At 34.0% G+C, this 17,815-nt stretch overlaps 1 protein-coding gene, 1 long non-coding RNA gene and 2 pseudogenes across 2 annotated transcripts; 1 reads left to right on the top strand and 3 right to left on the bottom strand.

Moving 5' to 3' along the window:
* Nucleotides 1–3,351: 3,351 nt before the first annotated feature.
* Nucleotides 3,352–4,154, bottom strand: LOC149170873 (uncharacterized; annotated as a pseudogene).
* Nucleotides 4,155–8,005: 3,851 nt separating this feature from the next.
* On the bottom strand, nt 8,006–8,617 carry LOC149170872 (ethylene-responsive transcription factor ERF015-like). The gene has a single exon (XM_089425757.1). It carries the CDS (start codon nt 8,615–8,617, stop codon nt 8,006–8,008), a length of 612 nt encoding a protein of 203 aa, XP_089281883.1.
* A 1,606-nt stretch (nt 8,618–10,223) lies between these two features.
* LOC149170871 (uncharacterized) lies at nt 10,224–10,772 on the bottom strand. Its single transcript, XR_016259511.1, has 3 exons — nt 10,714–10,772; nt 10,470–10,604; nt 10,224–10,376 (listed from the first exon to the last, which is right to left on the bottom strand). It is a non-coding gene; the product is annotated as an uncharacterized LOC149170871 (long non-coding RNA).
* A 1,298-nt stretch (nt 10,773–12,070) lies between these two features.
* Nucleotides 12,071–13,363, top strand: LOC149170870 (nematode resistance protein-like HSPRO2 pseudogene; annotated as a pseudogene).
* The last annotated feature ends 4,452 nt before the right edge of the window (nt 13,364–17,815 follow it).

The following is a 17,815-nucleotide window of genomic DNA, read 5'->3' as shown; positions in this document are numbered from 1 at the left end:
TTATATAATATTATCAATTTATATACCATTAATTTTACACTAATGGTTAATTATATTTTAATTAAAAATTATTATTAATTATTATTATTATTTATAATTATTTTAATTTTCATATCCTTTAATTTTACATTTTCTTATTAAAATATATATATATATATATATATATATTACTTCAGTGATTCTCTCTGTAGCCTGTTCTATTTTTTCTTTCCCATATGCATTTTTTTACTTGCAATGGTATATAACTAAGCGGAGCTTTACATGCTGCTTTATTCTCCAATCTGTTTTTTGAACTGCCTTTTTTATACACACTTTTAAAAATTGTAAAATAATATATACTTTTACACTTAAATATTTAAACATAGCTGATACTTAATTTGGATTATTTATAGAAAGATTCACAACTTTCAATATAGTATCGCGATACAGTAACACTACCTCTGCACCATTTTTATGCTTATCTATTATAGCAGTTGATACGGTTTAAGTTGCAATCATTAGATTCAGCCTCTGCAAAGATAGCACCAAAGAAAGCATAGACTATGGTATTTTATCTCGTATATTACAACGAAACAGGTAGAACTGATGGGCAATAAGCTGGTCTTTCTTCAATCACAACTACTGGGTCTCGATTTCGAACTGCTACTACCCGTGCTTCCTTCTCCCCTCCAGCAATCTTTGCTCCTGCCGAAGCATAGTTTAGAAGAATTACTAACATGGTTACATAGCAAGCACATTTCAAAAGATATAAAAAAATATATATGATATTTCAATTTACAAACTACAGTTACAATATACTTTCACTCAAACATGGTTTAAATATAGGGAACGTGGGGACACTGTAAGAAATGAATATTGAAATTGAGCCCATGAAAGTAACCAACTTCAAATTTTTTTTAGCATCTTGGCTAATTTGTCGATTGTTGGACATATGCGATGTCACTCGACCGCAAACATAAATCAGTAGACAAATGCAATGCCGGTGGACTGCAAACAAAAAATATTTTTCATGAATTCGCTTACATTAAATTGATTTTCTTTTGGGAATTGTTGATCACGCGGTAAACTGGCCTTTTCACGTGGTTAGTAGTTTAGCTTGCAACCCTGTATTCATATAATACTATGGTTTCAACTCAAAATCTCCCTACCATTCTAGTCATCCCAAGTTTCAATAATGTCCTCTAGAACAGGCTACATGAACGACCTTCCAAGATAAGTTGGAAACGACCATTTTATTGGAACAAGGTCCACATCCACAACAACATTGCGTTTATGAATGGAGGTTCTACTGTTTCGATTTAGATTGGATTCGTTCTACGTGATGATCACAATTTTTGTTTATTTGCACGGAATTTTGAAACCAGAGTGAAATACTGCTACAATATTTTCGAATATGAAGTCTCTGGTGCCTGAAATATTACATTCCCTACAAAAGTGGTGAAGAGAATGTTTGTAACGCTCATTGACTTGCTGCTTTTGGTTGACTAATGCCATGTGTTGAGCCATAAACCCCGTCCCTACTGCACAATGGCACATGTATTCAAACATTTTATGGATATCAACTTTGAATGAAACAACACACTAGAAATAATTTTGGTGGGATGCGTTACCTAAAATTAAACCAGGCTATGTGGATAGTATGACAACCAACGAATAGAGTAGCCACATAAGAAGGTGAATCGTTCTAACTTCAACTGGTCCCTTTGTGTCTCGCAATGAAAACGGAAACAACTTTTCTGCCACTGTCCCCTCACTTCTCCTTTGCCTAAAATGGCTCCTTCCAAATGCATTCAAATCAAAATTACCTAGCTCCTTCTAAATTCATTCACTTCAAAACTAAAATTAAAATTTTGAAATTAAAAATTTAAACTTAGTTTAAAAGAAATCCATAAATATTGGATGTGTGATTAACATCCGTCCATCCGGATACTATACAGACTGAGGTACATTGAAAAGACACATGACGGCGAAGAGTTTGCAGTTGCAATTTTTTCACAAGTTTCCGACTTTGCAGCGTGATGGGTTTCTCCGTTTACATAAACAGACGGTAACGGAGATGGAGAGGGGCCCAGCTGGTCACGTCGACAGTCCCATAGAACCCGCAGTCGAGACAAGCTCGGCGAACTACAAGTAGAGCTTTTTTTTCAACAGAAACTACAAGCAGACCTGTTCGTGCAAGGAAGGTGAACTTCATTGAATTATAGACAGAAAATAATTGACATTTACAAAATATGTACTGTGGTTGAAATTTCAACGAAAAATGGCTGTCATTGACTATTTTAAACGTCGGGGACTATGTGTCATCGACATTTTGACACGTCAAAATCTACATGTGATGGTTGATGCTGTGTTCATTTTAATTTTTGTGAAAAGTTATTTTTCAAACTTTGTTGATTATTTCTTTAGTTTACTAAAGAACTCATAGGAAAATATACTAGCAATTGTTCCAAAAGGTATAAAGAGAGGCCGATAAGATTATTAAATTGGAATGGTTGAATTTTTCTAGAAGAGTTAATTGGTCTGTGGAAAACTTTGTTTTCTTGGACTGGATCATTGTGCAATTACTTTTTAGGAACACATTGAATGTCTTATTTCATTTTAGAGTAAGTTAATTACCCAAAATCAAGAGGTTAATTTAATTACCCAAAATCAAGAAACCTTTATAGATGGCCAAGCATATACGAAGAATACATCTCATTCATATGCAATACCAAATCCATCTTTTCTTTTCTTTGAGTAAAATTTCAAAAGCATGAACACATGCCATTTCATATGCACAATAAACCCAACTTCTGAAATTTCAATGCTTGGATGCATTCCATTCATATGCTACAGTAAACCCATATTTTCCTTAAATTTCAATCCATAAACACATCCATTCATGAGCCATAATAGAACCACAAAAAACAAAACCAAGCCCTGTAATGCCAGAGCATTATCCCCATTCAAAAGCAAAGAAGCAACAAATATAAACGCTAGTGTTCCACAGTGTTGACTATGCAAACTAATCATTGCCATTTGGAAAATCAAGAAAATAAAGACGATGACCAGTTAAGGAGATGATAGTGACCCTTTTTTCTGGCCTTCCTCGGCCGCCTTTCGCCCGGGAGGCTTCATGCTCGCACACACGACGAAGAATGTCGACTTCAAAAACTACAACGTTGTCCTGCGGCAGAACAAAATTGGACAACCCAGTTCCGGAAATAGGATCTGCCTAAGATTTTCCCCAGTGGCAATCTGATCAGAGTTTTTGCATAATAGGGCCAGGTACTTTATGTGCCCTCTACTTTATAACCCATATACAATTTGTGCCCCACCCCTAAACTCTGGAAAACCTTGTTCTACCCACAATTAGGTCATTTTTTTCCTGAGAAAATACACATCAGTTTCTTCATACACATACTCCGGATGCAAATCCTCATGGGGTACTTTCTCCACAGTGAAATAATTAGGACAAATCTACCAAAAAGGTTGATGGACTTATGGAGATCGTATCTGATAACCTAATAGAATTACAGTATTCGCTCCAGAAAGGGCATTCATGGTGGAAATCAAAGGGTCCACAGTATTCTCCAAATAAACAACATCTGTGACAACAATGAAAGCAAATGGAGGCTTCAGTACCTGAATCTGCTTCTCGTTGTTCCAATAGAGCTGAGAAATCTTCACTCTTCCAACGTCGGATCCCTGTTTTCTGGTCGAGGCGAGGGAGCTCACCGTCGTGTTTTTCTTCACGTTGCGTTTGAGGGCGAGCGGAACGGGGGCGATATCGGTCAAGACCACATTGAGGCCGAGCAGGGCTAGACCCATTCTGGTGATGCCATGGCCAGTCCCGAGTTTGATTCCGCGTTTGTTCTTGAATTGGAAGATTTTGGTGTATACGGGATTGGGATTTGGGGTTGGGGTGAGGAGGAAGCGTTCCACGAATTTCATGATGACGAGGGAGCAAGGCCAGATAGGGGTGCCAACATGCACAACAACAACAACTAGCAGACCAAAGAATCGATTAACTCTGAGGCCAATAGTGACATAAAAGAATGGGAAAAAGCAATAAAAATATCTTGTGAAAAGAAGGCAACTCAACCGATATTTGGAAAAAGTAGTCACACTTCAAATCAACAGTTGAAAGTGTCTCACCTGATCAAACAGAGCATGGTAAAAGTGTTGATGATTGTTGATGCATAGGAATACCTATCGGCCTAATTATATACAAAATATAAAACTGAATTAAAATAAAGATTATATGCAAAATATAAAACTAAATTAAAATAAGTTAGACATTTAGACATATTGTAGTCAATAAACAATTCTAAAAAATAAGTTTTATATATATATATATATATATATACTTATTTTTTTTTGGTTCATAGTCAATTGTTTAGACTTTATGGATATATATATATATATATATATAAACTTATTTTTGTAATAAATTTCCTTTTATCCAATATTCAATCTTGTACTCTAGTTCCCATTTAGCTCCATTAACCTATTTTACAATTTTTTATTAAAATAACTCTAACATATTTTTTATTAAAATAACTCTAACATATTTTTTTATCACTCTCATAATATAAGAAAGACTTTATTATAATTTAAACATTATATTTTTCTAGTTAAATTTGGACAAATTTGTTTCTTTAAGTTGACCAACATTTTTACAATTAATTCTATGTCTAAAGAAAATAATTTCAAAAAACTAATAGATATAAATAATTTTTCACTTCATTTGACACATTTAAAATTGGACACTTTCTCTAATAAATAATAATTTTTTAAATTTAAAATTCATTATAATATTATAATTTTTATTTTCATTTATGATTATTATGACAGTACTTTATAATATTGATAAATAAAAAGTAAAAGAAGAAAAAATATATATATTTGATTAAAAGTGGTTTAACTTCAACTTCATATAATATCTCTTATCATCAAAATCTCATTTTAAAAATATCTTTATTTAATATTAAAATTATATAGTGATACATGCAATTTTGTAATTTACTTTTCATTCATTTCAACTAGCCTACCTTGTTGTAAATGTTTGCTAAAATAGCTCCACTATATGTACTTATCACTCTCTTGACATAAAGGTAAAGACATTATGTGATAATTAAAGCAGTGTTTCTTGTGGACAATTTTGTTTCTTCAAATCTGCAATTTTGTAATCTACTTTTCATTCATTTCAACTAGCCTACGTCATTGTAACTGTTTGCTGAAAAAGCTCCTCCACTATATTTACTTATCACTCTCTTGACATAAAGGTAAAGACATTATGTTATAATTAAAGCAGTGTTCCTTGTGGACAATTTTGTTTATTCAAAGTACTTTTAGAATAATTTTTATGTCGAATACAAGTTAATTCAAAATTTTAATAAACAAATTCATTCATATTTATCAAATTTCCAAAACATTACAAAATCTGATTCAACAGACTATTTAATCGCAATATCCAATGGAAAACCTTGATTTAGTGGACTATGTAATCATAGTATCCAATGGACAGATCTAGACGTTGTACAAGATGAATTTTTGCAAAAGAGGAGGAGGATTCTTAACACACAAATGCATGCATTTAGGATCAAATATCATTCACTAATGTTTGCATCATATACTAGCACAAACAAATTAGTAAATATGGTTGATATACGCCATAGGCATATACAAATAACATGCACAACCACATTAGTAAAGGTGGTTAATATGTGCGGAAAGCGTATAATTATGATTATTATGATTGTTATTATTAATTTATATTTAATTAATTCTGAATGAATTAATTAATAATGAATGAAATAAAAAAATTAATTATTTAATTAATCACTTTAATTTTTAATGAATAATAATAATAATAAACAAATAATAAACTGAAGAGATTAATATTACAAACCTAAAGTATATAAACCCTAAGATAAATATTATAAACCATAAATTAAACATGCTTAACCATGGTTGACCATGGTTGATTTTCATATTGACAAAATAATTGTCACAATGCGACGTTGGACTATGTTTGACCATGATTGATTTTCATATTGAGACAAACTTTCTCACAATACAAACTTAGACAATTGTTGACCATGATTGACCATGGTTGATTTCCATATTGAGTCAATCTTTGTCACAATGACATGTTACACCATGGTTCACCATGGATGACCATTGTTGTCACAATGTGACATTGGTCCAGGATAAAATTTTTGTCACAATGCGACATTGTACCATGGTTGATTTTCATATTGAGACAATATTTGTCATAATGCGACATTGGACCATGGTTGACCATGATTGATTTCCACATTCTGAAAATCCTATGATAAAGCGTAAGATAAATATTATACACCAACGGATATTAACCTTATGATCAATATTATAAATGCTAAAATATGATTCATATTATAAACCTGAGGGATTAACTATAAAACCCCAAGGTATTATAAAGCCAAGGTAATAATATTAAACCCAAAGAAATAATAAACCCAAGGGATTATAAACCAAAGAGAATATGGATTCTCTATTGTTGTCAATACTCGTATGCACTATGTATCGTATCTTAACACAAAAATGTGTGCATTTAGGATCGAATGTCATCCACTAATGTTTACACCATATACTATAGAAATATTGAGTCAACTCATGCATCTCGTGACAATGGTAGGTTACTAAGTATAGAATTAAAAAAATGTTCCGAAAAACTCAATTGTTCTTCCTTTTTATATTATTGTTCTATTATGATAATAATAATAAAAAAGAAAAAAGAAAAAAAAAAAACTATATTTTTAACTTATTTTTGTTTCAAGATATCATTATTCAATATTATTACTAAATAGTAACATTTGTAACATTTTAGTATAGATTTTATTCACTTCAACTAATTTACATATAGCTATTTCATAAAAAAAAAAAAATTATCTATCACTTTCATAATATAATAAAGTATTTCTTATAATTTAAACATTATTCTTTTCAAATAAATATGGACAATTTATTTTTTTTAAACACTTTTATGGTGATAGAAACTTTACAGTTTTTTATATTTCCAAAACTAGATAAACATAAACAATGTTTCACTTTACTCATTTGCTAAATTTAAAATTTAAAATTATATCTATATATATATATATATTCAATCTCATTAAAATATTATAATAAGTACTTTCCAAAAATAATTAAAAAAATAAAAATATAAAAATCATTTTAATTAACTTTCACTTCACATAATATTTATTATGTCAAAATCTTATTTTTAATATATCTTTGTTTCAAATTAAAATTAAATAATTACATTTTCAATTTTGTAATTTACTTTTCATATTTAGCTTACTTTGTTATAGCTATTTGCTGAAATAACTCTACTGTATCTACCTATCACTATCTCTAAATAAAAAAAATACCATAATAATTAAACACTATTCCTTTCAAATAAAGGTGGACAATTTTGTTTTCTCAAAACACCACTTTTTTTAATAGTAATAGACACTTTTACACGTATTTTGATATCAACTGCAAAATATTTCTAAATAAAAAAACTACTAAAATAATTAAACACTATTTTTTTCAAGTAAATGTGGACAATTTTGTTTTCTGGAAACACTACTTTTATGGTAATAGACACTTTTACACCTATTTCGATATAACTGCAAAATATTTCAAAAATAAAATAATATTTGTCTTCACTCCTATTTATATAATTTCCAAATTATTCCAAATTCTGATTTAGCATGCAATCCTAGCATCCAATAGACACTCTGATTTAGTATGCAATCACAGTATCCACTAGGCACTTGTAAAAGTTCTACTGGCGACATGTTTGCAGAAGAAGACAAGCAATTTTGATAAGGTATTCCGATCGAATATCGTCCACTAACGATTAATGGTAATAGTGCACCAATTCATGCATGCCGTGACACTGATAGGTTTGAAAACGACGTGGATACTAGGCAGTGCGCATAGACCGCAAAAAAATTAAGTCCATTTTTATATTCTTTCACGTCCCAGGAACTCAGCTGTCTTCAAAGTTCCACAGCCTTATGTCAACCTCCTCCTCCTCTGAAGTCGGAATGAGCACCAACGCCAATTCTTTGTCAATGGATGGGAATTTTTCCAAATTCAAATACTGAGGACCATCTGGTTCTGCAAACAGAGATTTCCAAAACTCCAAGCCCTCCGATTTATGCTGGGCGTCATTAGACAATTCCATGTCAGATACCGAAGACGGCTGCGAGGGAAGTGAGGGGTCGTCTTTAGTACTATTGTGCAGAGAAGGCGAAGTCCCAGGGATTTCGTTCAAGGCATACTTGGAAGCGGCAACCTGGATTTGCGCAGGGGAAAGAGAAAAGGCGGACGGAATGGAGGGCACAGAATCGGGAAAGTTGAACTTAGCGTTGGGCCCTCTCAGGCAATACATTGCAGCGTCGAAGGCTCGGGCGGCCTGCTCGGCGGTTTTGTAGGAGCCAAGATATATCTTCTCCCTGGATCTTGGTATCCGAATTTCTGATACCCACTTCCCCCATTCTCGCAGTCGGATTCCCTTAAATTTCCGGGATGTTTGTCCGCTATCTTCGTTAGGTTGAGCATGGCCGTGGTTTTGATCCTGCGAGAGAGGTATCTCCATATTTGGGAACTCGGAAACTCTATGATAGCTGGGATGAAAATAGTAATTCGACAACGCATCGGTATATTGCATTGTTATTACAAAAAATGGAGGCTGTGGACAGAGCTGACCGAATGGATTGGCGATTTAGTACGGAGAAATGAAATACCATTCCCTCTCTATATATATACCAGTGTTTGCAATCAACGGAGTCACGAGGAACTAAATTCTCCGTGTGCTTTCCGCGGGCTGCCCCCTCTGGGCAATTCCTATTTCCACCTCCATAGCAAAGTTAATGCTATGGAGGGTACCTCTGTCAGAGTCTCACAGAGCCCGGCGACGGCATGGACCATACCTTTCCGGTTGCCCAGCAAAAAGCCCCCGGCGACTCTGCCCGCCGCCAACCTTGCAGTTCCCCTCACATCGTATTGATGGCATCGTATTGATGAAGTATGGATCCGCCGAAGTATGGATCTGCCGCCAACCTTGCAGTTCCCCTCACATCGTATTGATGGCATCAGGATTAATGCCGGACCGGAGAGCTCACCAACCTCCTCCGGCCTTCAAAGTCCCGGCAGAACATTATCTGCAGTTCAATTCGGCGAACAGAACAGAGCAGACCTGGAGCACCTGGCCACTGGTTATCGAGAGCAGCGGTTTGCAAGGTTAGTGCTGCTACATCTTCAGTAAATCATGGATGCACTCGTTCTAGTTTTTAGCAAACGGAAGTTAATTAATTAATAGTCATTTTTAAAGACAGTTAAATTGTGTTCCAAAATATATACTGTAATGGAATTTATACTGTAAAACATATATTTTTGACTGCTTATTAAGTTAATCCGCCCTGTAAATCCTCTCTTGTATGTGATTTGTACCCTCAAAACAAATGGCGTTTCTGGCTCCACTTTATGTTTCATTTGAACTCTTCGCAGCTCGAAACAAGTGGTATTTCGGGAGTACCTTTCATGTTGATTCCCTATAAACTGGTCAGCTCTAAATTAGGATGCTATTCCATTTCCATCACGTCAATAAAAGAAAGACATGCATGACTGTCTTCTATCCAACAACAACAGAATATCTCCCCAGCTCGTAGCTACATTCCATCCGGTTTCCAGGTCGATGTCGCATATTTCCCTGTCATCTGGTTCAATCGGGCATTGTTGATAACATACCTGGAACTCTTAGGTGTTCTAACCAAAGCTCACATAGTCTCAGGGTCCATTTTCAGAATGACTACAAACTGTATTAGGGTTTCCAGTGGAATGTAAGTATACATGTAACAAATACCCACAAATTTTGGTGAATAACCGGACGAGCTTCTGCTTTTTCTAGCAGGCAATGGAAACTTTCAAAATCATAAATTTTGCATCCTTTCAACTCAATTGTATGATTCATTAACGAGCCAACAGAAATGCGTGCACTCCACCATTTAATTGTACGCTAGAAATTCATGAACATTGTTCCTCCAATTGAAAGAATACCTGGGTGATATTCATCATCATGCAAATTTGTTATGAAAAATAAATACAAGATTCCGATGCTTAATGCTTCCAACAGTCTCTAACTCAGTTTCGAATTCCCGCAAACTTTGTGGATGGTGTGTGTATATATAGTCTTTTAGTAGCAATTGTCTTACAATTCTTGAGAATACATTTATAAACTGTGCTCGTAGCCCCATAACCAATTATATATTTCTCATTCAAATTTTCTGTCAATCGCATTATGTCATCATACATGAGAAGGGCCATGTCCATGTGCAATATTACTAACCTTGGAGAACCTGGTCAGGACATCAAAGCATTTTTTAAACAAAGGACACATATTGATGTTGATATAATTCTTAAATCCATGATATGATCCAGAGAAATAATACCTTGACCCATTTTGTTCGCATCCCCTTTAGTAAATGGCTTAGGCTGATTTGAACGGTAGAGAGCTATAATGATCATACATACTAATAAAACTGAACCCAACGAGATGCAAACAATAGCTGGTGTTGAGACGGAAGCTGTCCATTTTCAAAATCAACTCAATACTCTTAAAAATATAATTTCACAGGAAATTTAATCACAAAACAGAACTAATCCATGGAATCTAAAATTTATTTCTGTTTTCACCTTTCGATTGTCTGGAGTATATCCCACAAAGTGATCCAATCCAATTGCCACAAAGATCTAAACATGTTATTATTATAGTGAATTTTGGATTTGGGTAAAAATCTCAAAAATTTTATTTTTGTAAATACAGTGTTTGAATTACCAATTTTTCCTTCACCAATCCCAAAAACAAAAAAAAAAACTTCATGAATTAGCAAGCCTTCTTCTTTTCTCCTGGATTTTGTTGATCCATACCCTAGTGCTGACAGCTGGATACAAAAACAAACCTTTATGAACGCCCTAGTTTACTAGTCTTACTCTAAAATGAGATTAAGTGTGCCTAATGACAACTATTTCATGGACCTAGCTGGTTTATAAAAGAACATCACAAATCAAGAGATAACAGATGCGTGCAGAAAGAATTCAAATATACACAAAAACAGAGCAAGTTTAGCATCTTTCATGAATTTTCAATAAAAATACATAGTAAATTAATTGGGTATATTTTAGGTGGTCATGAGGAATGATTGTTATCTTTCATAATTAGATTCAATTCTCATAAGTGACATGATAAACTAATATTGAATATATTATTAAAATGCTTTCAAACCTTATTTTAAAATAGATTTAACCCCTCAAAAGTATTTTACCTTTACCTAAGAACAAAACACACCCAAAAAAAAAGCATTTCTATCTGCTTAGCATTATACTCAGAATTAATAACTCGATAGACTCATAAATAAGTCTAGACCCAAATAGACTATACAATAAGGACCTCGTTGCATTAAAAGAATACATCAGTGCGATCCGATAGCATTAAAATTTTCAAGTTCTTTGAGGTTAGTTTACGGGTTAGTGTAAACTAAGAAAAGGTACAAATTCATTAAGAAAAAAAAAATAAAAAATTCGATGCATTTTAGTTTTAGATAAATAAAAATGGTGAAAGTTAAAAATAGTTTGATTTATTTGTATTACATAAACAGTAATGTGCTCAGAATTTAAGTGCCAACAGACCAACCACCGTATATTTAGCTTATATCTATTCACTTTGTTAACTGGAAAAATATATATTTATGTGTTGACATTATTTAACTCTTTTCATTATTTATGTGTTGAGTTTTTATCATCTACATAAAAAGTTGAGTTGCAACAAATAGATATGTTTTTTGTCCAGTAACGTATTATATATAGCTTTTTGATATATTATGGCTTTTTAAATATATCAAGGATTTAAGAACATTTTATTCTATTCCAGTTTTCAAAATTTTAGTGTTTATTCTATTATTATGTTGTTCTTTTAGATTATGGTATATGGAGAGCATTAGTGTCTTTACTCTCCTCGTTATGTTTGCAGGGAAAAAATATGTCCTGTAAAAAAATGGCATCCTATTTTGCCTTTGTTGAAGAATCCATAGAGCCCTCTCCCATGGAGTGTGCGGGTTACGAGCAGTATGTGCATCTCCCCGAGCTCAGTGCCATGTGGAAATTCAAGGAATGGCCTGGTTGGTTTAGAGAGGGGTTGGTAAAGGCTGCCTTACAGTCATTGGAGATTACTTTTCAGTTTGTTTCGTCTGTCCTCTGTGACACAAGGACTTACATTGACAAAGAGGAATGGAAGAGAAGGCTTGAATCCTTAATTAGTTCCGAGATTGAGTTGATTTCAATGATTTGTGAAAATGACAAGCAGGTTCCCACTCTTCAGTTGTCAGTAAGTAGTGGTGTTCTCTCATGGAAAGTTTTCCATGAGGTATGGCAGAGACCTGGTGCTTTACCTGTGGTTAGCAGAACAAGTGAAGAGAGCTTACTTCCTCGTTTGGGTACATGGAAAAGCGCTGAAGCTATGGTTTCTAGAATATGGCTTGCCATTGAAGGCCATATGCAGAGGACTCCCTTCACTTTAGGTCTGGGGGAACCAAATATGTCAGGTAAGCCTCTTCTTGAATATGATAGAATCTGCAAGCCAAGATATTTGCACTCTTTAAAACAACATAAACAGTTCCATAATCTAGAAGATGCCAAACTTTGCAATGTCCTCCAGATCTTTGAGGCGTGGGTATTTGTAGGCCAAGAATTGTTGCAGAGAGTATATGAAAGAATAGACTCTGGGGATTTCGTAGGAGCATCCACAGACTGTTGGATGGTTGAAAGGATGTGGAACATGCTCACAGAAATTGTGAATTTGCTTCTAGTGATGGACCCAGATGATTTCCTTTGCCTTAAACACCAGTTGGAAATTAGCAGCACTAGTACGCTTGCAGGTGCATATTGCCTTCGGTCTGCCCCCCTTAGAGACCTTACAAATGCATGCAAGGAACTAAGGCATCTGGTGCCCAAAGTCATTGGTGTTGAGGCTGATCCAAAGGGTGGACCAAGGCTCCAGGAGGCACTTATGCATTTGTTTCATTCACATGGACTGCGCTCACATAACACTTCAGGTGCTTACAATGTTGCAACAATACATGTTCTGTTGGCCTTCCAGGCAATAGAAGCCGCGGTGAAAAGGTTTTTCTTCTCATATCAGCAGCTGGTAGTAACAACCATGGGTAGCACTGAAATGAAGGGTCCATCATATCTAGGTGCTTGTGATGCCCTACGTCATATATATTTTGAACCACCTTATTTCCCCAGTGTGGATGGTGCAAAGACATTTTTGGGTTACTATTGGCACTAAAAGTTACAACTATGGTGGATGGTACACTGGAAGATCTACAGACAAATCAAGTGAAATGTACAAGAGAAAGAATAGTGCCTTCAGTTTTTCAATGTATTACCCCAAATACATACATACACTTTTTACATTGACAGTTTTGAGTACTATACATAGAATTATATTGGATATAGGATTAGACTCATTTTTGTTCATCCCTATCAGTAGGACCAATCAATAGAACAGTGGTAGAAATTTGGGATTTTTTTTTTTTTCCCCTCTCCAACGTGGATAGGATACTAAGGATTCATAGTGTGCAATTCCTCCTTCGTTAAATAGTGTAAAAGATTGTCCAAAATTAAAAAGGTAATTATTAAAAATATTAAATTTTACGAGTTGTTTCTTTTTTTAATTTTTTAATTCTTTACCTAAATTTTATGATGAGTTTAATGATATTTATATAATTCATTATAAATTTTAACATGAAATGTAGTTTAATGCTGTTATTTTTATACATTTTTTAAAGAATTTTTTATTCAGTGTGTGAAACTGAGATAATTATAATTTTAATTTGTTAAGTTTATTTAATGGAATGCATCATAATTTTTTTGATGCAATTTTTTTTTTTTTATCAGATTTTTTGTTTTTTAAGATTTTATAAATTTTTTGCTAATATTTTTTTGGAGGAATGGAAATTTGTGTTTTTTTTTTTGGGAAAAATCATGGAAAATAGCCGACATGTCAATATTAGTACGTACAATTTTCCCTTGGTGATCCACAAGGTGAGGTTCTTCATTGAATCACACGCTACCCTAGAAGTTGTTGTAAATGCTTCTTCACTTCATTTTCTTTAGAACATACTATCTATACAATGTAATATTTTGAAATGGAGAGTCTCACAGTAATTGGATTTCATGCTCCACTGCCCTCTTAGGCGACAACCATTTATGCTCTTGGAATACTCCTTTATATTCATATATCAACACTTCTAGTTGATTTTTTTTTTTAGTACACCCCACCGAGTATGTGTTTGTTATTATGGACTCTTAACATATCTACCTTCTGTTAGTAAAAACATATTTCTTGTTAGAAATAATTAGCTTCTTAGATTGGTTGACACTTACTAGTGAGGTATTTGGTTTGCCTTTATATGTATTGATGATGAAGGATTTTCTATCTTGACGAAGTGGTACTAGTTGGTTCTCCACATGAAGAGTGCATTCATATACATGTAGAGAGTCCTCATTTCTAATGGCTTGGATAATATTTGATGCGCGTTGTTATTATGAGGCAAGGATGGTATGTGGGGAAACTATGGTTACCTTCATATCTCCTTGGCTAGGCTGATTTGGAATGCACATGATTTTGGGTGGTTGATATGTACTAGTTTACATTTCTCTTTTGATAGAGTACGATTAGAATGGTGGCCATCGGGGTTAGTGTTGGTCTTGGTTATTTCTCTCTTACTTCTTGATGGAATTGTGAAATGTTTATCAGAGACTCTAATTCCTATCTCTTACTTAATGATAATGTACTGAATTATCTCTACATCAATTGTGAAATGTTTATCAGAGACTTTAATTCCTATATTTTATTTAATGGTAATGTAATGTACTGAATTATGTGTACTTCATTTTGATGTATGAACCAAAGTTTTTGGGGATGTCTCCTACTACTTATCTCGTGGCCTCAAAAGAAAGTTGTACTCAATTTGTAATGGGTTTCTGTTTTCTTGGAATGTATCTAGTAGTTATGGGGAGCCCTATTCGTAAATCTTTGATTTTGAAGTGAAATATAATGACTTTATATTCACAAAAAAAGTATAATAATCTAAAACTATTCTTTATAGTATTAATAATTTAATTGATGAGATCAAAACTTTTCAAGTTATTTTTCAATTTCAAAATCTATACACTCATGTTATAAATTCTCAATTTTACATAAATCAAATGTCACATAATTATTTTGATGTCTATAAGTATTTATGGCCTATTTAATTTATATGGTTATACTAGTATATACTTAAATTAAAATAATATTATCAACTAAGACATTTGCATATTATTAATTGTTGTATATACAAAAATTAAAATTAAAATAATTAAAATACAAAATATAATATTATATGAGATAATGATGGGAAAAAGCCCATATACAAAAACATAATATCATAATATGTTTTACATATCACTTTCTTATAAAAGTTTGTAGGTTTATTATTCTATATATTATTCTAACGGTATAAATAATTATACTTAAGTATATTTATATGTTAAATAATATTTAATTTAAAATAAATATGATTGATTTATATAGTTTATATCTTTTGATGAAAAGATAAAACGAAACTCACTTGTACTCCTCAATACTAGTAAGGTAAACCAATTCTGAGCTCCATGAATTCTGAATATTTACGAGCTGAGGGCTCCGATATATTATTGCTTAAGATGTCATTTAATTTAACTGAATTTATGGTAAAGGTATAAATTTTGCCTTTAGTTTTAATTTTGAGTGATTTTGATTTGATTGTCTTAGATTTGTTAAATTTGATTTTTGATAAATAGTTTTACATGCTTGATTAATATCTAGGAAAAATACAAAAATTCTTTTGGAAACAAAGTTTGCTTTGGTAGCATTTGTAGTCTTTTGAAGAAAAAGGAAATTTCGTGAATAATTAGTGGTCATGAGTTGCATGTTTTGAAAAGATAAAGAAAATTGTTTCTTTGATTGTCTTTGTTAAGAAAGTTGTTTTCTATAAAATTTGCATTCTTCCAACTCTCTTAGCTAGGAGATTCATTGAAAAAGAAAAGTAGTGTAAATCATCTTAGGTGCATATTTGTAGTGGTTGAGAGTCGAGTCTACACACCACCAGTTTCATCTCCACTACTTTTTGTCTTAAGAAAGCCATAAAATTAACGCTTAAAGTAAAATCAACTTAGTAACTTTTTATTTACTAGGGCTCTGAAACACCAATATAGATCAGGCTAGTGTCTTGGAGTAGGAGAGTAATAAACTCTCCAAGACAACAAAACCAAACAAGTAGCTTATCTTGTGATAGATTAAATCCAGTTGTTTCATTTATACTCTGGGAAAGCTCCTCTTAAAGGAGAAGCACGAGCTCGTGTCCGAACCAGTGAGGGGATAAATCCTCCCTCATTGGGAACGACGCCAGACACGCACGTATTACAAACGGTAAACCTCGGATTAACCATTGTCGAGGAGCCAGGGGTCACTTGTTGGTAAACCTTGGATTATTGTCAAGGAGCCAGCAAGGGGATTGAGCTTGATACTCTGCCCTTGCGTGCTGTCAGAGTGTAGACTGTTCCCCCAGGTATACTTGTTGCTGTTGGTAACCTTAGTGACCATAATATTTAGGATTCTACCGAGGTGACGGTGGAGGGAAGATCCCACTGTACCTGGAGCAGACGTCGGCTAGACTCACTTGGATTTTCCGGGGGGTTCACTTCACTTGAGACGATTAAAGTGGAGGAACTTGTGCCGGTCTATTCATTAAGCAGGTTGCCGGGGTAACTGTTCCACCCGCCACTTCTGTACTGAATCCGGCGATGTTGGGTTTCATCTCCAACTAGCGCTTTCGGTCCGGAAGGCTACTGTTTGTGCTTGGTTTGATGCCCTAGATTCTTTAGGCGTGTGCTTCAAATTTGTTTGGTTCTTTAGAGACTTTAGGCAGTTTTCTTTGAGATTTTACTTTGTTTGCGTGTGCAGTAGTTAAAAGTCTTTAACTGTGGTGGAATTACCGAGACAGTCCCGTAGACTTCGGGGCCAGTCTCCTGAGATTGTTTCCGTGGCCGAATTGTTGAGGACATCCCGTAGAATTCGGGGTGAGGACACAAATTGCGTCTGGGGGGCAACCTCAAGGACAGTATATACCTGTGGTACAATACATTCCTCAAGGTCAACCCCAGCCTCAATATGTACCCCAAGGTCAACCCCATTATCAGAGCCTTGTTTTGTTCATTTGTTATTAACCTTGGAATTCCCTAGCATTGGTAATCTTCAAGCTTATTACTCTTGATATTGGGGGTTTGTTGGGGACAGGTTTTATGTCTCTCCCTTTCATCCCTATTTGAAGGGACCCATTAACGCACCATCTTATGTGTCAGTGTTAGGCAGTTCCCTTTGACCATTTCCAGCGCAGCGACTCATCACAAGTCGCCCCTCGACAATAACATGGTGGCCCCACCTCCAATATCCCAATCTGAATTATCATAATGAAACAAGCATTGATAATTTAGAGAATTTCTCATACAATGTTGAATCGACCAATGTACGACAAGATAGTGCATTCTCTGAACATGATGAGATGGAACGTGTTAACTCATCAACTCTTGAGAAATTGAGATCCATAATACCTACAAATTTGGAACAGGCATATGCATTGAACAACTTGGTAGACAAAGCATGTCAAGAATACAACAAAATGTTTTTCAATACTATAACTCCATCCAAGATCAC

This window comes from Pinus tabuliformis, chromosome 4_2 (genome assembly GCF_031772625.1).
Source record: "Pinus tabuliformis cultivar Carrire ecotype Pingquan chromosome 4_2, CPIR1, whole genome shotgun sequence".
NCBI lineage: Eukaryota > Viridiplantae > Streptophyta > Pinopsida > Pinales > Pinaceae > Pinus > Pinus tabuliformis.
Note: the sequence above shows the minus strand (reverse complement) of the source record. Positions and strands in the feature narration are given on the sequence as shown.